We start from the raw sequence: 24,419 nt of genomic DNA on the forward strand, positions 1-24,419 counted from the left end.
TGCAAATTTTCAGGAGAGAAGACTTATTCCATAAATTAGTTTCAACAGAGGATCTCTAAGACCTTGCACCTATTGGTCCTACATACCCTGAAGGAGCTAAAAGCCTTTGTGGAGAAATAAGATGATTTTCTATTTTAAAATTCTTTTTAGGTTCATTAAAGTAATGCAAGAAGATGTCTTACACAAAACTATGAAGGAGGCAAGGAGCTCCTACTTTTCTACCATGGGATCTGTGAAGTCACTTCATGAAGCTTTTCTAAACAATAATGCACTGCACAAACTAATGAGTTCCTTTCTCAGCACTGATTCTGCTCATGATACTAACACCATCATCCGTATTGCAGCATGTTAAAAAAAATCCCCTACCTTAAATTATCTGTCTCCGCAATACACAAGTACGATACAGAGTCCTATTCCCACTGTATGGACAGGAACATGAATTGAGGGAAAACTTCACCACAAAACACCCTACTTGAAAAACTGTTTTCAAAATATTCCCTCAGTATTCTTATACTTTGCTTTAACTCTCCTTCTGCTGTGTGCTAACTTCAGTATTTGATCAATTTTTTCTCTGGTCTAGACACTAATCCTAAAAACATAATATGTAGATGCTCCCTGTATAGTTTTCTAGCTAGGGTATGCAATTGTGTTTCAGAGATTGCATTTATTGTAACAATAGGTCTTTCAGATAAGGATGCGTAAAAATATGTTAATAGTCACAAAATGATTATAAAATGTACTTAAGTAGACAAAATGAGTTTGTATTTGTACTTGCAAAATAAAATCTACTTAGTGACTCAGACTTCTGCAAACAGGTTCAGATCCCTGCACACACAGCAGAGGGAATTACACATCACAGAGTCAAGACAAAACACAACTACCAAGCCTCTCAGAGTACCTCCATCCTAGTTCTGAACAATTCAGTACTGCATGCTTGTTTCCTTGCTGATATTTTGCAATATATCAAATACAATTACTTAAGAAGAAATTATTTATACTAGATAGTTTAGAAAGATTATGCATCTTGGAAAAGACTACACAAGCATCTGCCCTTTCCAGAAAGAAGCGAGCAACTAAACCAAGCAACTGACTATTCGCCAGTGATCTCCATTAGTTCTTTTGTTTCTGAGAACCTAAAATTCTCCCCTGAAAAAGGCTCTCCATTGGCATTTCCTACTGCACACATGCGGATGAACTTCTATTCCCAAAAAGCAGTTGCAGTGGAGAAAGGCACCCAAACACACACACACACACACGGACAGCTGGCAGGCTGCTGCACTACGCAGCACCTCGCCCACAGCACAGGGCCTGCACCGCAATGCATGCACCAAGGCATGGGCACAGCTCTGTGAGGGAGGGAGGCAGGTATTACTCTCCTGTATTTCACAGACGAGGAAACAGACAGTTCAAGCGATCTGCTCTGGGCCACCCCAGGCACAGCAGGACAGCCGGGATTACCGTGATGCCACCAGCCGCCCCAACAGACACAGGCCTGATATTCCTTGCTGGCAAAGGAACCCTTTCTGGGGCCACACCTGCAAGGGCAGACGTGTCAGCCCCGTGGGAAAGGTTCCTGCACTTAACAGCAAGGGAATCACAGAGCTCTGCATTTTAGACCTGCCACAGCACCACTGACCGAATGTTACATCTACCAGACTTAGAGGGAAACAGCTCACTTTAAAACCTAACTCTTCTTTTTTGTTTTTGAAAATAATGTAGTTACTAAGCGAGATCCCAGAAAAACCACCACAGAGAAAGAGAGGCTTCGTAGTCTCCTCCTCTTACTACCCCGTGGTTTAAGCTTCTTAGAGCCTTTTAAGACGGATTGAACTAGAGGCTGTTGTCCAACTTTGTCACATCCAATAACCTCAGCAAAGCCTGACATGGCTTTCAGGTGAACCCTAATAGTTCCTATTTACATGTCTTAGTTAAACTGCCTGGAAAGATAGCTCAGCACTATAGACAAGCCAGGATCTTGAGGACTAATTTCCAGGACTGCCAAAAGGAAAAGAACTTTCAAGCCTAAATCAGTATACATGGCTTTCTTCTGCATAACAGCCTTTGAACCTTTACAGGCAGCAAGATTTCTTCCCATTTAGATCATTCTTTTCCAGCAACCTTATTAGCTGAAAGGCCTGGACTGGCGTCTCTCACTCCGTGATTAGCTGGGTTTAAGAAGCAGCTCTCTGTTTTCTACATATACACTGATACAGGAAAAATAATTGGAGAACACATTTCGTACTGTTGAAATGAAGTCCACTGGAGCCAGATTTTATAAGACATGACAACATACTAACGCCAAACTGACACAAATTCTCATCTATGCATCTTGGCTTTAATGGGTTAATTAGCTTGGCTGGATACAAATTTTAATTATCTGAGTTTGACATTAATGTCCTTGGAGTGTTGTCTGTGAGGATTTGGGGAATCATAGACATTATTTTAGTTACTTCTGGAAACCATGTGTTACACTGGGATTTAAACAGTAAGAAGAGACAAGAATAGTGAGAACAGGTTGATCTATTTCGAAACATCAGACTTTGTGAAACAGGACAAACCGAGACAAAGCCAAAGCCTGGTCTACCTTGCTAGGTTCAGTTAGACTTTGGGTGAGCTCTGTGGATATAAAGATGATGACTAAAGGGTTACAACAAAATTCTTTGAGTACAGGGGAAAGGACATAATTTTAGATTGAATGTATCACAGAATTCTGTATATAATTGAGATTTAGAGGTAGATCTCTTCACTGTCCGACACTTTTTTTCTCAGGAAGAAGGCAGACAACCTTACCAACTGACGTGATCTTACGCACATAAGGCTCATACAAGCCAGGAAGAGGCACCTATGTTGGCAGCAGCAGCCACCTAAGGCAGGAACCTACCTAGCCTGCCACCATCTCACATCCCATGCATAGAGGAAGACATATGGGAACAACACAGAACAGTGCTGTACATGTGCAATCTTTCACCAGCAATTTCTAGCACAACTGACCCCTGAACAAAAAAAAATACCTATCATACAGCCTCTTAATGGAGAGCAGTAATATCACTGAGGATAAAGGTAAAGTATCGCGCAATCTAATGCATGTATCCACTTCTGAATCCTTCAGAGATGGCAGGTATTTCCTCGCAAAAGTACAGCACTACAGTGCAATTACAAGTACTATTAGCAGGGTGAGTTATGGCATGCTATTCTGAGTGCTTTACTTACTTTCAGGGTCTGTGCAAGTGGATTAACAGTATTTTGACAAATACAGAATAATCTGCAACGAAATATTTTTAAGACAATAGTTTTCCAAACTGCAAGTTACTTGAAACAAACTAGATCTGCCATTCTGTATAAAGCACTATTTACTAGGAGCTTTTCAAAACACTTTTCTACATTGTTCTATTCATTCCTGTTCATTCTTCTAGAGAAGCATTTGTTTTAAGATTCAAAAGAGAATCCTGATTGCTTTTTGTGTATATGGATTTAAGCTCTCTTTGTGCAACAACATAAATAATTTTTTTCTTTATAATGGCAACTGCACAAGCTCTTTCAAATGCAGAGCTCTGTGATACAACCCTTGGTGTAGTACCTCTGCACCCTTTACAGAGAACCTTTGTTCCCTTCTCTGCCGTCTCTTGATATCAAAACCAAAGTCATTCAACATTGTCATTCTGCAAAAATGTGTATGGATGATTTGACTTTAGGAATATTAAGTAAATGCCACACATTTCTCTTTCAGGTTCACAGTCCTACTTGACTAGTAGAATTGTATGCATCCAGTTAAATGCTCACTAAATGTAGTAGGGTGGCATTCAGACAAGCTTCTCTGCCGCCCACTCAGAATTACCAAGACAATAGGTAACCAACAGAAAGGACTATATTCTCCTTATTGTCTTCAACTGCTTTCTGGTTAAAATACCGCAACCAGGTCCTGTGAGAAACCAAACACCTCCGGGAAGAGCAGAGCAAATTTAGAGCACTTAGCACTTCACAGAATCCTACCTTAGTAAGGGTTCTTAAGGAACTCAAGGAGGTTACAAAGATTAAAAAAAAAAAAAAAAAAAAAAAAAAAAGCAATAATCTCGAAAAATAGCTTAAAACAACAACAAAAAAAAGGGCCAAGCACATTGAAATGTATTGTGCAAAATGATTCTACAGTATATAGACAGAACAAGACAAAACATTTTTTTTTAAATGAAAAAAAAAAAACCACAACAGCTAGATTTCTTTGTAACAAAACCTGCATCTTCTGTTCTTTTCCCCAAAAAGTGAGTAGGTAAGTGTGTGCTACATTCTTTAAAACACAAAGCACATTATTCTGAAACACTAAATCCTCTAAGGGTCTCACATACTCAGATGGAAAATGGAAAGCCTTCCTATCATACATTTTGGAGACAACCTCCTTTTTTCTGGAAATGCTGATAAGGAACAAATTCCAGCCTGGTCTCATCTGCCTGGATCATCTTATTTATTAAAAACAATGCTATCTTTTAAACTCTGTATACTCTGCTCTCGGTCAATTTTGATTGACACAAATATTTGTATTAAAGGTTACGTACTGCAATTTACAATTGGGTACTATCACAATACTGTATGTTAATGTAATCAGTATTTTCATTTCATGAATTCATTTGCAGCATGACACTGCAAGGGTATTCTTACATGTACTGAAGACACAATTGCTAAGTAGTTCAACAGTTCTCCTTTAAGAGGCATTTTTTCTTATCTGACAAATTTTTAGCATGATAAAACCACTCCTTGTTTTCTGTGTATGTTTTAATTCCCCACCTTTTAAAGTGCTTAGACACTTGGAATACCTAGCATACTGAATTAATCCACAAATATTTACAAGAAAAATCTATCTAATTTCTTCCTATAGTAACTACCACAGGGACCATTGTAATGAAAAATTTCCCATCTTAAAGAATTAATGCGATTACTGATATAGGGAAAAAAAGTAATTTATATCATCACAAACACGTAAAAGATATAATCCCATATTCACAAAAAGAATCTTTATTCCCTCTTTGAATTCTGAGACAATACAGTCTCGCCTTGAGGAGAACAGAAATATTATGAAGTACCTTAAGCAAGATAATTGTAAGAGAAAAAACTACAATTGCATTATTGTTGTGCTAAACTGTGACATACTTAAAAAGCTAATTTCTTTTATTGTAATGGAATTTGGTGTGTGTATCCTTTAATCTACTTCACTGTTTCTTCACATTTTACACACAAACATACGTGTAAAGTGTTTCCCATTACTACCTGGTGTAATAAGCTGCAACAAATTTAAAACAATTAAAACTACACTTGACAAGTTCATAAAGCACACTAGGCTTTTTTAACAGTTTTGGAACTAACTGAACATCCATGGATGTCATCAAAACGTGCAAAAAAAGTGCGATTTACTGCAGCTCAAATATTCAGGGAGACACGATCAATATTTTATGAAAAAGTAACACTTGACATGAGTGACTGTCCCAAATTTTACCAAATACATTTCAACCAATCACAATGCTGAACAGATTGCATCTAAATCAAAAGCTTATCCCCAAAATAGGGCCTTCTACAGCTGTATCAGTTAAAGTGCACTCACTTTCAAAATTCAGTACAGTCACCCTCCAATTTTTCCTTTCAATCAAATACATTTTAACCAAGAAATTAATCTGCTGTGCCTGGGCATTTCACTATTCCACAGAAGCAAACATTTGTTCCACTCATTCTCCTTTAAAAAGCAAATTAAACAAAACTATGACAAAAAAGATGACCTAATTAGCACTATTTAAAGCTTTTATATATAGTACACTCTAACTGCCGCCCTAACTTAGAAGGCTTTTTTCATCCTCAGCCCTATCATTTCATTTATCTGCCTCACACTGTTATTACTTAAACATGCAAACTCACACTGTCTGTTTTTGCATTTACCTAACGTATACCCAAGGAGTCCAAAGGTGAAGAAGCTTTTCTGCAAACTCTGACTAAATTAACTGTTAGGCCAGGGGTGGCCTCCACCAGCCCAGCGCTGGTTACTGGCGGCCTTCAGTGGGTAGACCATGCAAAATCAGTCCAGGACAGCAAAGAAGAAGCCCAGGACCAGCAAGAGGTTAAGAAGTTAGCTACAGGTCTCTCTTACCCTGCCCTACAGTCCTGCTATTAAAACAGGCTGAACACAGGCTCCCTACTCTTCCCCTCCACATCACGATGACACCAAATGGCCGTCACCCTGTAAGCTGCCAAGTGCCAGCGAACGCAGAAGTAATGGCTTTTAAAATAACTGCAGTCCACAAGAGACTTTAAGCATTCTGAAGCACCAGTCTCACATTTGTGCCACAAGTGGAACATTCCCATTACACAACAATGGCCCACAGGCCTTTCATGTAGATAACTTTTTTCTAATTGGAATAAACAAATAAAATCTCCAGTAATCTCCTCTAATTTGTCTTCACCTAGTGTGAAATGGTTTCGTAAAAGAGAAAACTGTATCTGCTAAAGTAATACATATCTTTTTTCAGAATCTTATGCACTAATATGGCTTTTACCATCCCAAAATGAAAATAGTCTTAAATAAAAAGTTTTTAGTTAATATCAGTGTTTTGGAGCCTCCCACTGGCAGCCATCACACAGCTGTAGTGAACTATCAGCTGAATGCAGCATTTATATCCAGGCATCAATGATTATTTTGCTTTAAAAGAAATGAGTATTTCTGAGTTCATATTTTAAATGCAATTTAAAAGATCGTAAAGGAAAAGAACCCAGCATTTATTGTGTGTCTCCCAGCAGACTACTTAATGTTCAAACATCTACTATGCAAAGGTCAAATGATTTCACTGAATGTAACTGTGACAAAAATATTCTGCGGCACTGAAAATAAAATATAAGATGTTCAAGGAAAGAGATACAGACCTGATATCTTGCAAGAAACATAATAAATAATGTAGATTCAGTTCAACAAGAAAAAAAATCACAAAGTTCTGCCAGGAGAACCAGATTAGGAAGGATAATAGGTAAAATACTAATTGCATACTTTTGGTAATCTACTTCGTAAAAGAATATTTTTAAGTAACGCAGCAAAATATTTTTTTAAAACACTTTTCTTACACAAATTATGTTTGCACAGAATTGAAAAAAACTGTATTCAGATAGGAACCTTTGGTGTATTCAGCCACAGGCAGCAACCTGGATCACTGAACTTATAAACAAAAATGCAAAGTACTTATGCTAGTTGTAACATAGAAGCTAAAGCTGCAGAGAACAGTCATTCGGGAATGAGACAGATCATAGGTTAAACTGATGCGAAAAAAATATTTGCTCAAATGCTTATCTGAAACAAACAGCAAAGGTTAATAGGTATCAATTTATTATCCTTTTTTTTTTTTTTTTTTTGCTTTCCCTTCCTTGACATTTATATTGAGTATTTTAGGCTCTCATTCTTTCTCACACTCCTAACTTCTGTTACAAGAGTGCTGTGCATAAGGCTTGCTAGAGGTCGCCTCACCAGAGCCAAGATCCCAGCACCAACAAAAGAGGGCTGAAAACAAAAAAGGAATTGCCTGTTTGCCTCTGCAATCGCCATCTGTTGCTAATAAAAGAATCTGCTGGTCACCAGTGGCACTTGGTCTGGGGAGACCCAGTGGATCACTCCACACCAATGGACAGGCATGTCAGAGACAGAAGGCCAAAATGCAGCTAAGCAGAAGTCCAAAAAAGCGAGCAAGGAAAAAAAAAAAAAAATAGAAGCAATGCATATAGGAAGGAGAAGTAAGCTGGAGAACAATATAGACAAAAAATAGGATGAGGAACTAAGAGAAGAGAGACAAGGAAACAGAATACAGGAGATAAAGCAATCAGGAGCAAAGTACAATGCAACATCTGCTTTCTGGAACAGAATTTTTCACATTAAACAAAAATGACAGTTTTTTTGCCTTTTGCTTTGTTTTACTTATGGTAAACAAATAATTCCTGACTGACCTTGTAATCCAATCTCACAGCCTGCATTTTGGTAACTTAAGCAAGTCTATCATTAAAAAACAGACAAGGAAAAGGAATAAAGCTCTTGCTGGCTGTTTTAAAAAGATCCCATATTTGATAAAATACCAAGTAAAGATGGAAAAATCAAGCAGCAAAGTAATAGTACTACATATGAACAAGATTCATTAGATAGCACACATAAAAATGTGAGCAGTGTAAATGCTACAAAAGTTATGTCTTAATGAAAAGACAGAGAATGCTGACTATTAAGTTGTGTTCAAAAATATACATACATTTTTTTCTGTGCTCGACCAGCTCAACAGCCTGCTTCGCTGAGCATTTTGAAAACCAGTTGTCACCAAGCAGAACAGTAACCTCATTGGTGTTGACAAGTTTTCCTGGCATGAAGGCAAGAGGACCAAAAGGTACCTGTCAAAGGCACAGAAAGCACTATTGAAAATAACCAATGAAAATAAACCTAGAGAGTCATTCATCAATTAGTTACAGAAAAAAAAAAAGTAAAATACAGCAGCAAGTAAAACTCTATAGCAGTTATTAAATGACAAACCCTTCAGAAACATCCATCTGAATTCAGTATTGTACTTACAAAACCAGAAAAGTAGCACCTAACTAGGAAACTTGTGAAACCACAGTACAACTGAATATTCACACAGAAAACAAATCAACTGTACTCTAACATATAACAAATCTTCTTAATACCTTCATAACATCTTCGTAATAAAAACAGTATTGAGATAAAATGAGCTAAGTTTTTGCTGTTTGCAGACAAGATTCATTTCCCAGTCAAAGCAAGCTCAGCTTTGCTACCATTTTGAAAATTCTTAACATATGCAATTCTTGAAAATGTATTCTTACATAGGCAACTCAAAGACATGTAGCTTTTTTCAGTACACGCCTTTTTATTCTAAGTGCATAGAAACTTCTGTAGAAGTTTGGGGGACTGCCACGCCACTTCATTGCCTTGGGGCTGCAATCCAACAGGAGTTAGAATAGAGTAGGAAAAGAGCTAAAAACCTCAACCAGCTCAATTTTCTTTTTCTTGGGATAAAAAAGACTATCTTGGTCAGTTTGCAGCACTTTACTCTGTTGCCTTACTCACTCCCTTGGGTCACGCACTTGCTTTCCCACTGCAGTTGTTGAAGCAGAGCACTCAGCTTGGCGACCTGTTTTCCTGGAAAGCTTTCCTCTCCAGTGTTGGCATCCAGGAGGTGCTTTCCAGAGCTCAGAGCAGTTCTGCAATAGGCAGGATCTCAACACTATGACTCTGCAGGGCAGGCTTTTCCTACACATGCACCCTGTCTTGGTTTTCAGGTAGCCTGTTCACTCTCCCCCAAAAATGATGAAAGCAAAATTGAAAACGTACAAAAATATTTGGCTAACAGGATAGGAGCTGTTAATACACATTTACAATAACAGATGTGAGTTGACATGATGGCTTTAACTACAAATAAGCCCTATCTAGTTTGTTTGGTTTTTTTTTTTTGTAATAGTATTTTTCCTATGCTTCAAAACAATACAATCTTCTTGCTTTATGTAGCAATTGGACAGACCAATACGATGGGAAAGGAATTACAACAGAGGTGTGATGACAGAAGGACTGCATGATAGAAAGGTGCTATAAAGGAAGGGAAGAAGATTGCTCACCTGTGTCCAAAGATTCCAGGTTCGGAGGGGAAAACTTCTCTAGAAAGAAACCCTTCCCCTGTGGCAGTCAGCCCTTAAATGAGATCTAAGAGAGGTGCAGCCAGGCTCCACCCCTCTGGTCACACAGCTGAACTGCCTTCACCTGTGCTCCCAGGGGTGACCGGGTCCTTTCCCCAGGTTAAGGGTCCCACATCGTGTTGCCGTGCATTTATGCAAGGTCACAGGACTACACACAGCATCTAAAGCAGCACCACCAGAGCAGGAGAGGGAAACCTTTCCTTTTACTACCGGGGAACTGTGACCCACTGCTGTCTTTCAAACGGCTCAACTGTACGCTGAGCCAGGCTGCCATGCAAGAAGGCAATGAGACACCCTGTACTGGAATGAGACATCGAGTTATTTACAGGACAGCTCTCCCAGCTACAAATCTTGAATTGGATCCGGGAAGAGAAAGAAAAGGAGCAGTCAAACTGATCAAAATTCTGGGCAGCGCAAGCCAGCGTGGTAAAGTTTAAACAGGGAGCTGTGCCGTTGTTACGGAAGATTCAAAGCAAAAGAAAAGATCGCTAAGTCAATGTGAAGATCGGTGAAACAAAAATTAGCAGCACCTTTTTATGTAAAAATCAATGTTCTACAGTTTATTTCCATGAATCAGAAAATACTACGGCCACTTGCTTCAAAGGAAGTGACTAAGTACCATAATTCACTCATAATTATAGTTTTCTATACAATGGATTTACATATCAAATGTGTCAGGTTTTGTGTTAGCATTTATGTCATCAGTTCTCAGTTGTCAGTAACACTATAATTTATAATAGATTTCAAAGAAAAGAAAAAGAAACAAAAGCAAAGGTTTAACTATCATTATCATAAATGTACCATTACTGACTACTATATAGCAACCTGAATAACATCTCCCTGTTAATGCACATACCTGAGTTACTAAAAATTTTACTTCATTATCTTTTGTGAGCTGTACAGACTACATACCATGATATCATAAGACAGTTTATCAGGCAATGTACGGAGTCGTTCTTGAAGAACTTCATAATCACTCTCCACCTTCTTCCTGTTGACAAATTCAAGTTCATTCCATTTCATATCTAACACAGAGTTAATATTTTTCTACTATTAATTCCATAACCCACAAAAATACAAAGAAATACTATTTTACTCCTAAGCACATGCTCTCAATAAATTAATAAGTTATTTGTTAAAAAAAAAAAAAAAAAAAGACTTGAGATGACAATTATAATAGCTACAGATTACTTCAGAATAATGCATATTATAGTAGGGATATGATTATTTTAGCTGGTGAGTGTATGTCTGAATTTGAGTTTTTATGGTGCTACAAATCAGTTCTCACACTAGGCCTTGGCGTATCTCACCTCATGCCCAAGTCCAGCAATTATACCACCATCAATATTTAGAAAAATAACTGAAAATTAAGTTTAATATTTTAGAAGAGGCAAATTCTTCAAAGTACCGTTTGTTATAAATGATTCATTACCTTTCCTTGGGCTGACATAAATGGGCAAAATTTTAACTAATTCTGATTTTCACATTAACTTTTTGGGCCTATCAACAGTCAACATTCCTGAAAGATCTTCTGACTGGTCCAAACTCTGTCATGTCTTCAAATCCTGGCAAACAACACAGGATCAGAGCATTCCTTCTATTGCTTCTCAGAAGCCACATGCTGCCATACGAAACAGAACTGACTTGATGAACTTGGATCAATTATTCCCATGATAGATACCTGACTCTTCGGAGGCCTGTGTGGCATTTTAATTGCTATGGGGATTTTCCTTGGTGTGCAAAACAAGCTACTGTACTCCTTCTAAAAAGCCTTCTTTTCTGAAGAAAATCGTAAGGACTTAAATTTTGCTGGAAAAAGTCTTTTTAATGGACAACTCTCATCCTGAATATCATTAGAAATCAGCTCCTACATGACGTAGCTGGCATAAAAATGTCAGCTTTGATGATATTGTTTACTTGTGCTTTAAAATAGTAAACATCCTATATATGGTAGTAAATCCTGCAATAAAAGGCAACAGAAAGCACAGAGCAGCACACTTAGCAACACTGACCCCGGATGCAAATTACAGGTTTTCTGAGGATGATTCAGGAAAGCAATCTATAAATGCGCTGAGAAATGAATGTCATAGTTGATACCACAACTCTCAAAATATTATCATTGATTTTCTTAGATTCATAAGCAGAGTGAAATCTTCTTCAGCATTCATTATGAAAATTATCTGCTACTCCTGTTTTGTCTCATTTTCTTCCGTAGCTGAATTTTGCTATAATCACACTACTTTATACCTGGAGTACTTCTTACTTCAAGTTACTGAACTGGTCCTGAACAAAGAATTTAGGATTTCAAACCATTTGGACATTAAAGCTATATCCCACAGAACTAATTACAAAAGACGCTTGCTACTGCTTGGGTTTGGTGGAAGATCTTTCCAACACAACAGGCTAGTTCCTCTCTCCATTTAACTCATTATATTGAAAACGTAATTCATTTCCTTCAAGAGAAAGGTTGAATAAACGAATCCCAACAAAACTCAAGAGATGTTTTGGGGAAAGCAGTGCAATGACAACTTGGTGTCAGCAACAATTACTTAATGATATTTAGAAAAAGCAACCTCTGACTTGCAGAGATCTGCATTTTCAGAGAAGAGGGCAATGATGCAGGCTGCTCACTAAAAAATAAGCGACCCCAAACTGAAGGCCTTGACCTCATTTCCATGAGAGAATACTCCATAGGAAAAGAATTGTATGGAAAAAAACTGCTCCCACTTAGCAGGATTGAGCACTCCCATCGTTCCATGGCTCAAAGTCACTTGACATTTCTTCAGTAACCTGAAACAAGATACTGCCTTTAAGGTCTGACTGCTGCCCACCACCGAATAATCTGATTAGGGTACAGCAGAAATCACTCGCTCCAGATACAGCAGGGCTGGAAAGCCCCGATTCATCGCATCTATGCTGGCAATCTCTGGAAGCAGACTCCGCTGTGGTCATCCACCTCTCCCTACAGCAAGGCTGGGGAAAAAACATTCGAGAAGGAGCAGGATGGATCTCTGCATTCGGTGGAACAACTGCCTCTGGCCTGTCAGGCCTCTACTGTGGGATCACCAAGTGCGGCCATGTTCCATAATGGGCCTGCCACCAACACAGTCATTCAATTTCATGCACTGACACCGAGAGCTACTGCCAAGGAAGGAAGCAGAGCTCCCTGTTCAACTTGAGTACATGGCTACATTTTGTGTGCAGTCCATGGTCACCACTTGCATGGAGAGAATGGGCACGGGGCTTCAGCTGTGTTCACATCACTAGCAAGGGAAATACCACATCTAAATCAGACCTATCCTCAGATTCATGCCTTTAAAAATACATTTCAAGAGATGTACTAAAAAAATGAAAAAAAATAATTTAATGGAAATATGTTAAAGTTGGGCATTTTAAAACCCTATTGTTATTCACCCAGTTCTATTTAACATTCTTCTGTGTCACTGACTACTTAAAAGGTCTTATACGAACAAATTATTCAGTTGAAACAAGAGCACTCAACTCTTGCACAATCAGGATCTAAATAAGGGTACTAAATTTTAAACAGTTTTTTTAGAGTAAAAGCTGTATGACTGCTCTGTAAACTGCTTTTCTACATAGAAGACATCAGTTAGTTCGGTTTTCCTTCTGACATTCTGTGCCTATGTCCCCCAAACCCACAGGATCGCGGCCAGATTTTGCTCAAAACCAAATAAACGAGCAAACCTTCCCACTGCCAACCTTTCCACACCATTCTACAAACCTCAGCTGTAGATACGGAAGGAAATAACAGTTACAGCTTCCCAAACTTACAAAAAATCGGTTCCAATTTTAAGGCTCTCAATTAGTTTATTTCTGAAAAATTTGTGAAAGAATGTAGATGCAGATTTTCACACTATAGCAAATTGGTCTGGACACTGCAGAAAGTCCCCCAAAAGTATGGGTATTATGTAAATGCTGACTAACTTAACTACAGCAGCACCAGTAGGCACTTCAATAATATTTCCCTTATTGAAAATTAATGCAGTCTCTGAATTTTAAACATAAATGAAGCATATTAGTTTTAGATTATTTTTGCAAGCCGATACTCAGAATTTAATATGATGATGTGTATAGATTGCCCTGATTTTTTTCCTCTTATCCAGGGCTTGCAGCCTATGTGCATTTAAACTAAAAAAAAAAATTGATACACACTAAATATAAATTATTTGCTTGGAGATCTTTCAGGCATGAAGAAAAAGCCTCTTAAAATAAATTTAAAATATTATATGCTTGATGGTGTATAACCAAAGGTTTAATCTCGCCACTAAAGGGGCAGTTGCTGTGATTCTGCAATAACCCTGCAGACAATAATCAAGACAGCTCCTGTTGTTCTCTCAGTAAAATCATGGTAAACACAGCATGGATATATTGTAATTTGATATCTGTAAGATCAACTGTTATATCTCACAGTAACTCATAATATAAGATTTCATTCACCATTAAATGTACATTTTCCTCAGATGCCATAGAAAACTACTATTTACTAAGCATGTTTTCTATTAACCAGAAATTGCCAACAGAGAAAAAAGTGCCCAGAGATTTATTTCTTTTTTTAAATAAAACAAATCATTTCTCTTTAAGCATTATAACATGGTTTACTGCACGGGGGGTGGGGGGGGGGAAGGAAATGGAAACATTACTTTCACATTGTTTGTGGGCTTTTTCCCCCAAGTGTGCTAGAACATTTTCCCTACTTGCTCATAGTTACAGAGGAAACAAGAAGAATAATTGAATCTACCTTGAGAATACCCTTCCACCAAGCAGGGGTAGAAATTCAATTCAGCATTCATCCCACAAGGTTATTCGGGGAAAAATGGTGAATGAAACGGGTATTTAAGAGAATAACCACTAAGGTTCAGTGTATTTAAAGCAATGGAAAATATAAACATCTTAAAGACAAGCACAGTGCAATAATTCCGAGCTACCTCCAGTCCTCAAAACGTTCTCACAGAATTTGGCTATCATTTAGAACAAACAGTACAATAACTTTACTAGAACACAGCTAGGTTACTAATCAGTATTTTAGGCATGTAATCAAACATTTTTCACTTACCAGTGCTGGATTTTCTCTTGGCAGGTAGTGACCACCTGGCATTAAAACAGATAACTACTCATGAAAAAACAAGGCTAAGCACACAGCGGCAATGTCAATGTATCAGAAACTACAACAGTCACTTTACAGATTTGATGGTGTTTCTATTTACATTTTTATTTGTCAGTGCAAAGGCTTCTGAATGGTAGTTCTTAAGCAGCACACTTTATCACACACTAATGCAGACTGATACCCAGAGAAAAAATTACAGCTTTTCAATTCATATTTTGGTACAATACCTGCTCCATTACTATTAAGTGACACATGATAGAAAGTAGGTAGCATTTTGTACAATCTGCAGATCTATTTTCAGCGTTACATGCTTGCAGAATAAGAAAACAATACATTTTATAACAAGATACTAACATATCCTCCGCACTCATTTGTTTTAAAAACAAAAGCAAATGAACCTCACAGCATCAAAAACATTTTTTCCTTCATCAGTAGTACATCAACAAATGTTCCTACTGGCAGTTTTAATCTGAAAAAGCACAAACAAATTTTGTGAGTGTTTAAATATGAGGACATCTGACCATTATAGGCTGTTGTCTCCCTTTCTTTTATTTCAGGATGTCAAAGAAAGGAAGTTTTAAAGTGAATATTTCCCTTATTTATGTTACAGGCCTTCCCAAGAGATCATTTACAAAATAAAGCACATTGTAAAAATGAAATTACTTTTAAGCCACATTTTTAGATACATTAAACATCCAAGATGCTGAAACCTGTGACCTTCTCTTGCATAATTATGTGGAAATTTTGTCTTCCAAAACATATTCTGATCACTGAATAACAGTTACAAAAAATGTAACACAAACAATTTCATTCAATTATATGAAATGCAATGATGCCAGGAGGCAATTAAATATGTCTAGACATCTTCTCTTTTTTTTATTTTTTTATTTTTTTACAAATTTTGTTTTTCTTATAACCAAAATAATGCTAACATTTGAAAGCAATTAATGAGAAAATTTGCAGAGAAAACAATAACATACATTCAAGTACCACTGAAATCACTGGAGCAGATAATTCTTTTTCTTTTTTTTCCCCCAAACAACAGAATGAAAGAATTTTTTTTTAGCTAGCATATGCGCAGCTATTGTAGAACAGATCTCAGATCTTGCACTCTTTACTCATATAGGAGTAAAGGAAAAAGAAATAGGACTGCTTTGTGAGCTAATACTTCTTTAAGCCGAGTGAAGTACTTAAGTGAGGTGGATCAGCCGTCGATTTGTGGTTACACTGCCTCATAATCCACGGGGAAATTCAGTCAGGTAGTTCCTGCTGCTTAAGTCAAGTTTAAATTCATCATCTGCTTTAAACTCTCACATCAAACTCCAAGCATTTTCTTTAATGCGCAAGTTAGATTTTTTTGAGGTTAAGAATAAACATACAGACTTCTACAATATATAAATTCAAAAGTCAAATTCATACCACAACTCATTTCAAGAGCAAAGTCCCCGCGAAAGGCATAAACCACAGAATGCAATGCTTCCAAACAATGCTAACACACAATGGAGAGCAAGTCAAGGAGTCAGGGAATATTCTATCAGCACATTTCATTCTTTCAGGTTTGGTGGCGACTGTAAAGTACACCACACAATTAAGCATACAAAATGTTTGTGAAATCCTTAAGAAAGTTGCAGTTTAATTGCTCCATTAAAAATGAAGATGGAAAAGACAGGAAGCTTTCCATTCCCAATCCATGACTTTCCATGCATGAAGCGAGCTAAAAGCACAAAAAGAAAAGCCCTGCAAACCATAAGAGCAGCATGTTCATTAACCTCTACATGATAATCCTTTCATAGCTGCATATTAACTAGTTACATATTCATAATCATTTACATTATTTAGAGGACCTTCTATGAAAATTTCCAGGCTATATCCATTAGCTACAATGTTAAAGGTTACAGAATATAGTCTACTTAATGTTTCCTGGAAGCTTTTTTAATTGGTAAATATGTAAATTGGGCACATATGCTTTCTATGTTTTTTAAAAATAGTCCATCAGTAAAACAGTATCGGGGCACACACTGTTTCCATCAGCCTTTATCCCCTTTAAAAAAAAAATTAAAAAAAAAAGGAAAGGAAAATCAATAACACCAATCAATTTTAATTTAATTCTTCTTCTTTGATATAATCTCTCTTGAAGGGATACTAAAGGGTGGAACCAACAACAAACCTTTTCATTTCAGTGGCCAGAATAAAACGAAGCCTTTTACAGAAGTGTTAAAATATACCACCTTAAAAATGTTTGAGGCTGCACTTCTGGTACTGAACTCTATTAAAACAAAATGGGAGAAAATAAATATTGAAAAACAGAAGGAGATCAATTATGCATATGTCCTTTATTAGGTCAGTTGCGCTGTTTGGATAACAATGGGTTCCATCGTAGCAAAGAAACAAATAGATAAATATATAAACAAATCTTTGATTCTTTGCCTTTACTCAAACACAGGAAAACCATGAGTCCATCTTCCCCACATCATTTACATCTGGAGTTACAATTAAAGAATGAGACTTTCTCTCGGGGTAAACAGAACCAATCACCTGTTCATTGGTTCAGTTCAGTTCCATCCTTGTGGGCACCGGTGCCACCAATTGCACTCTGCTGCTGAGGCCCCGTGTTGGAAGCACTACCAATAATCCTGAATTCTACCACACAAGGTTATCAGCTGAAATATCTATTGAACTACTCTTGCAGCACACCTGACACTACTTAACCTCAACTCTGGTCATTAAAACAGGGCCCACCAACACATTCCCCAGTCCTGAAGAAAACAAAGCAGACAGCCCCTTCCTTCCAGCAGCAGTAGCTGCAGCCCGGTGTGCGGGCTGGCAGCTGCCGGCAGGATGCTGCAGCGTGGCACTGCCACGTGCCTGCGGGGCTCTGCCCTGTTCCCAATTACTGCACATGTATTTGACACCTTCCTCTGCAGGTCCTCACCCTCCTGTAGAAGGGTACCAGCTTCTTCCATCTTGTTTTTTCCTACTTGTTGCTCCTGCAACTCAGAGCTGAGCAGATCTCTCTGTGGTGCCTCTGATCAGCCAGGCGGGACTATCTCATTTTATTGAGCTCTCTAAGGTGTAGCGCATGCATATGAATACCACTCTGTACTGAGCAGCTAGGCACTGCCTACAAAGGCAGTGGGTTTAGGACACCAAGGGGAATTCCTATCTCTCTCAGCATTAAAGCAAGCTGCCACGTTTTTAATTCACATCTCACGTGTGAAAAGCGCTTCACCCAAGTCAAACAGTTACGTTCAAGCCTCAAGAACTGCTACTTCCAGGCTGAACATTAATTTCAATGGAAGACCAAAAAAAAAGTGCCCCATGAGGCTAGGAAGGATTCCTAAGTGAATAGGTGGCTATTTCCACACTTTGGGCATGGATGTGGAAACAGCACAAAGTTTCCATTTAACTGAGCTGTGAGTTCAGCATCTAAAAGGCCCAACGTGTGCTGCTTCCACGTGCGCACTTGTATGTGTTGTTTCAATGCTGTGGCTCTCAACTGAGTTGGTCCTGTGCAATTAGAAGCTAGGGACATAGATCTAATCCCAGCTCTGATTTTATTTCTTCTATATGGCCTTGAGCAAATCACAACCTCTCAGTCTACATTTCTTCATCTGCAAAACGGGGATAATAGTATTAACCTACCCACCTCGGAGTGTTTAATGATGATTAATTAATGTGAGAAAAGCACTCTAAAGATGTAAGAGCACTATATAAGTGATAAAGCATTATTTACCACTTGAAAAGTAATCTGAACAAAATCAGATATGCAAGTAATTTGTTTACATGTAGCAATAATATAATTTGTGACTATTTAATCTTGAATTAGTCTCACTTTAAACATCCCTTTCAATCAGATTTCCAGTTACTTAGGGAAAATGACAGTATGGAATACTTTTTGTGGAAACAGAGCAAGTAATGAGGCGGTAATTAAAGTAAGGGTCTTGTGAAGTCTAAAACCAAGAGTCTGCCTTTGGGAGACCATCCCTGCCGTGTGGGACTGTGCGAAGATCTCAGCCTCAACCTTGGCTCAGAACTTTCCACAAACTACAGAGAAAGCATACGCTGCTCTTCTGCAACACAGATCCATGTTTACAAGGCTAACAATAAATCCAAGGTCATTTCCACTACTGATCTACTTCAGATGACTCCAGCTCTCCAGAGTTTAACTGCTTAACCTCGTGAATCTGGTTGATACACACACGAGGTACCTCTGTCTATAAATGCTTGCAGCATCGAGACCCATTGTGCCACATACTCGTATGCATGAGATTTTTCTGTCACACCCCAAAACCAGGAAATAAAATTAAATTTGTAGATGAAATAGCCAGTTCACCACATGACTTTGCATTACAGAAGAGCTCAAATGGGTGGTCAAATATTCAATCATCTCTCAGTAACAAGGGTGTAACAACTCACATGCAAAATAAACATTTCAAATGAATTTTCATTTTTTCCTCCAGGAAGCCACCTAGTACTTGCCTAAAACATAGCAGCCACTGATGGAGAAAGACAAAATTAACTTTTGTACAATTGTTTTTCCTAGAGCCCCATTTTCAATCTAAAAATGAAATAAAACTATTAAAAGTTCTTCAGTCTGTTGGCACACTGAATGATCTAAAAGGAAAGGAAGAAGGCATTTCTGAGCTCTCCTATTCGTTTATTAAATTATATTACTGAAAAACACTACATTTCAACAAATTATTAGCATAAGATCCCCTTCGGGTGGGAATTTATGCCTTTTCAAGAAATGTATTCGGGAAGAATACTGAAGGAAAGGAGATAAAGGAATTTGAATCCTGGCAAGTTTCTTTATAAAGAAAAAAAAAAATCTTCCTATTTAAAATTATGACCGCAGTTTTTACGTAGCCCTTCAGGAAAACAAGTGAAGATCTCATATTTTTGTATCAATTTTGGCCCTCACACTTTTGCAGAAAGACAAGTACTGTCAATATGTAATAACTAGCTTCTGAATAAAATGATTTTTGTGAACTTAAGAATTATACCTGAAGCACCTAGGAACTAAAAAGCAGACAGGAAAATGCCTTATACCCCTTGGGCCAGCTGTGAAATTCTGTCCTCTCAAGATGACTTCACGTTGCAATCCCAGCTGTGGCTGTAGGTTACATGAAGAAATGGCTTCAGTTACCTGCAGTAACCCTACCCACGCTCCACAGCACGCTGTGCCCGCCAGGCAGGCTGTGTCATGCTACGTGGGGCAGCACCCCTCCTCCTCGTGTCCAACCATAAGCATCCTACACTGGTTTGGCTGTTTCAGATCCTCTGGAACCTCTGGGTTCCAAGAGGAACTTTCCTGCTAAATCAGTTAAATAATCTCTATGCCAATGGAACTGGTGGAAACAAGAACAGAACAGCAAGATCCTGTCTTTCTCTGATAGCAAGACAGAGGTTACATCACATAACCTCATTTTGAGACAGAGCTAAGGAACTCAGAACTCAGTATTTTAGCTTATTTCAGGTGAGCATACCTGTGGCTGTTCTGCATCCACACCAAGGCAACAGCAGACATCAGCACAAAACTCCCACAGTCCAACTCACCAAACATCTCGGGCAGGTTTTGCAAGCTGTCATACAGCCTACAGTGCAGTAATTGCTCCTGGCAATACCGAAGCTGACTGCCTTCAAAGTGAAAGGATGCTAGCAGCCGCCTCGCAGACATACCTTTAGGCTGTGGTTCAGCACTGAGCCACAGCCCTGAGTAAACTATAGCCATCAGTCTTTCTGTCTGCAGGTTTTGGTGCACCACTGGGCATTTTTTCCTACAAATTCTGCATCTTTACAGTGTAATAACTAAAATCTATACTTTTTTTTTTTTAATCTAGTAATTTCCTTATATCACAACAAAATAGCTATTAATCCAAAAGATGAGAAGACACGCTCAATCCAAAAGAATTCTAGAAACTGAGGCTGCCATGAGCGACGAGCTTACCTGACTGACCTCATAACCAACTTCCTTTGTCCACCCTTGATGGGATGTCACAAGCGGGAACAGTGAAAAACTGGGGTTTTATTTCTTCTGGTCCTGATGCATAGCAACCCCCCAGACACTAGCAGTGCTGCTGTCAGCATGAACAAAGCACAGCCGGCTTGACACTGCCTTACCTGAAACAAGAGCCCAGACTACACCCAATGCTGAGGAAGAAGACAGCCCTGCTTTGCTGCGTTGCCCTCTGCACTTCATGATGCAGCCCAGGACCTGGCTCACTGGCTGCTCCCTGTTGGGAAGAGGGACAGCAAAAACAGCAACTGATGTCCCACTAAAAAAATGCAGAATTAGCGCAGCTGCAGCTCTGAGCACCTTGAGATGGCAAGTTCCAAGCTAGCACATCCATCTGCAAAATCAGAACTTTAAATTAAAACAAGTGCACTGTCTGAAAGAGGGAAAGAAATGTAAGAGGTAAGAGGCATTCGTGTGATAGGCCAGGTTATGCCTACAACTTCTGGAATGGAAATTTACAAATCTCCTAATGATGATTCCTGAACAGCACTCCAGTCACTGCAACTGCCACAGGGTCTATGCGCAGCTATTGGAGGAGCACAGCTCCAGACCTGGAGGGTATCAGCTCACCTACACACTTCAGTTACTGGTGAGGCAGGACCTGAACAGACTTGCCCCCTCCAGAACAAAGACAACATTCTTTAAGCTCCTGGGTGAAGTTTGACTTCCATCACCACATAAAAGGAAATCTATTTAAAATGTGGTAAGTTGTTTCACAATTCTTGTCACTATGTAAACCAGTGGGTATTTAGTTCAAATTAATAACAGCATAGACAGATAATATTACTCAGGAAGATACCAGAAAACAAGCTAAGAAGGTAAAAAGGACGATCAGTTAACGCTGAAGGAACAAGAAGTGCAACATCAGAAAGCTTCCAGATCATGACTGAATTAGCCCTTGTACTCAAAAGCAGCACATGAGAAAACACCGAACCCTCTGCTAGAGGAAGGTAATGGGCAGAGCAGAACGGAGGAGGAAGTAACTGACCAGGTACCTTTTGAAAAGTAGTATGACTTCAGATGAGACCTTTCAAGGAGCACGATGAACAAAGCATCAAATACTACACAGGCTATCCTCACTGTGTGCAAAATGAAGCCCTACCGCACCGCTGCCTTGTAGCCAGGATCTCCAAATTCTGTTCACTTGGACACAGGCTGGGAGAAGCACAATACCCTGGGAGACATTGCACAGGGAAGCACACTGACTAATCTTGTGAGGCCGCAGGCAAACAGCTCCATGTTTCCAGTGGGCCCCACAGCAGTGGGAAACATACAAGATCGGACTCAGCCTTGCTGCTCTTCTCAGGCTGCAGCAACAGCCACAACAGTGCCAAGCTGTTGATTTCATAGCACAGATATTACTTGGAAAAGACTTAAACATAAGAGCTAGCCACTTAGCTAATGAGAGTTCAGCTTAGGATTCTGTGATTTGTTACCACATAACCCACCTACAATTTGTTTAACTGTTAACAAACTGCAGGCATGCATGATCTTTAACACAGTTTGGAAATCAAAGATCATATAGCCTCCACCAATTAAATTCATAAAAATTAAGCATATGTCATAATAGACAGTGGCCACTGAGTTACAGTAATTCATGGTAATAGCTATACACTAAATTTAATTGTGCTCTGTTGCCAAGATGAGAAACAGGAAAGCCACTTCCTTATCCTAATTTTCTTAAAAGGAAAATTTTAAAAAATGTCTTTTGTCAGTGCAAACAAAAAAAATCCCATGTTGCCAGATAGCACTGGAATCCTTCAGGTTCACCATGCTGCTGTTTGCACTCTACAGATGTCTCCTGGGTCTCGTTGGTTCCGTAATACCTCCCACTGCACCCACCTCCAGTGCACTGCTTGGAAACTAAAGGACACATGAGCCCGCTGTAAATTCACCGTCTACAGAAGTCTTACCAAGCCACACCAGGCTGCCCTGTCAGCTTCCTATCAGCAGTAATCCCAACCCACGTGATCGCAGGAATAAATATATATCACACATTATGCTTAAATGCAGGCTCTATAGCATGAGAATCCACTTATTTAAAAATTCATTTTATAATTCCTCTACTAACTTACAGTAGTCTTAATGCAGTATTTTCAGCTAACATATATTGCTTTTGTAAGTAATCCATGATACATACATCATATTCCTCTTACAGAAATATTCAAAACTTTACACAGGCGCTGTGCTTCCAATGATGGTCTTTATCATGAAAATTACTAGATATTCTTCAGTAATTTATCCCCAAGATGCACATTCTAAGTCATGTTTTTATACAAAGTGCCTTTAGTGGGAGCACTGAAAATTGCTTTTAACCGTTTGGTCTTACTACCGCCACAAATTAACGAGATGAAATCTGTCCAACAGGCAAACACTCCTCAACAAGAATTGAAATTACTTTTCACCAGGGGTCCTAAACCTGGAAGTTGCAGCCTCAATCAGATTAAGGACAGCAAGTCATGAACATCCTGTTCTTTTTGTATTTTTAAACAGGAAGGAGACCTCAGTCCCAGTGTTCTCCACAGCAGCTCTTTAGCACATCAAATCTCAAACTTGTAGCTATGCCAGCGTTGTGCAACAGTCTGGATATTAAAATAATCAAAAGGCATTCAAATATTGTCTTTAAATCTGCAGATAGATAATGTTGTATTCCACTGCTATACCAAAGGCTGCCTTCAGATTTATTCCAATGAGAATAAATGAGTCTTTTTTTTCTTAATCAAGCACTGCTAGAACAGGACAGTATCACATCATCTGAAAGAAATGTTACGTGCCTGGTTAAAGACCTGCACACAGATACAGCTCTAAGTAACTGCACTATTACATGCTTCGGAATTTACCACAGTGCAGGGTAACTGCATCTCCTCCACCTTTGTCCCAAGACCAAAACATGAACCTTCAAATTCTGTAATTTTGTGAAAAAAATACAAATTGCTGAAAGGAAGCAGATGAAAAGACCTCCTCCATCTTAAAACAGAACATTTTCATAATTTAAAATGCTCCTGTAATCCAATTATGTGTATTCAGTGCACTGAGGGAAAGCCTACTATATTTTCATCACATTATTCTGTTGCAACCAAGACACGTAGATCTTTGCTGTTATTCCATACTGAAACTGAAGTATTCAATCTTTTTAGCCAATCTGCAGGAATTATGCAGTTCCTTATGATAATATATAATTTTGGTACCTCAGCCCAGCACATGCTCAATTAATGGTATCCTGGACTTCTTTTGCACTGGAGCACATCAATTTTAAAAGAGCCTTAAGCTTGCTTACAGAGAGGTCTCACCATGAGCTGGGAATCACTGGACAAGGTTATGAAGCACCCACTTGCACATGAGGCCCAACTGACACCAATGTACCACAGAAATTATTCTTCACCAAACTGTGAACGTCAGTGGGCAGCGCAGTGGCGCAGGAGGTCGCCTTCCATGCAGACCATCCAGGGCACACCCACAGATCCTCCTACTGTTCATCCACATGAAGGCTCAGCTGATTACACAGATCTCCTGGAATTATCAGGGGTGCTATCTAAAGGCAGACACGGTGTAAATCCTATGTCTCACCTGGAAAAC

General features: G+C 38.7%; 1 protein-coding gene across 1 annotated transcript in view; it reads right to left on the minus strand.

The window, feature by feature from the left end:
* The window catches only part of URI1 (URI1 prefoldin like chaperone), a gene marked incomplete at both ends in the record, with an annotated part of 38,687 nt that overhangs the window by 13,440 nt on the left and 828 nt on the right, over nucleotides 1-24,419 (minus strand). The window contains 3 exons of the mRNA XM_079541690.1: nucleotides 8,253-8,388; nucleotides 10,615-10,693; nucleotides 14,777-14,811. Coding sequence (XP_079397816.1) covers nucleotides 8,253-8,388; nucleotides 10,615-10,693; nucleotides 14,777-14,811 — 250 coding nt within the window. The remainder of the gene's footprint in view (nucleotides 1-8,252; nucleotides 8,389-10,614; nucleotides 10,694-14,776; nucleotides 14,812-24,419) is intronic.

This window comes from Tetrao urogallus (assembly GCF_951394365.1).
Source record: "Tetrao urogallus genome assembly, chromosome: 12".
In the NCBI taxonomy this organism is placed as follows: domain Eukaryota; kingdom Metazoa; phylum Chordata; class Aves; order Galliformes; family Phasianidae; genus Tetrao; species Tetrao urogallus.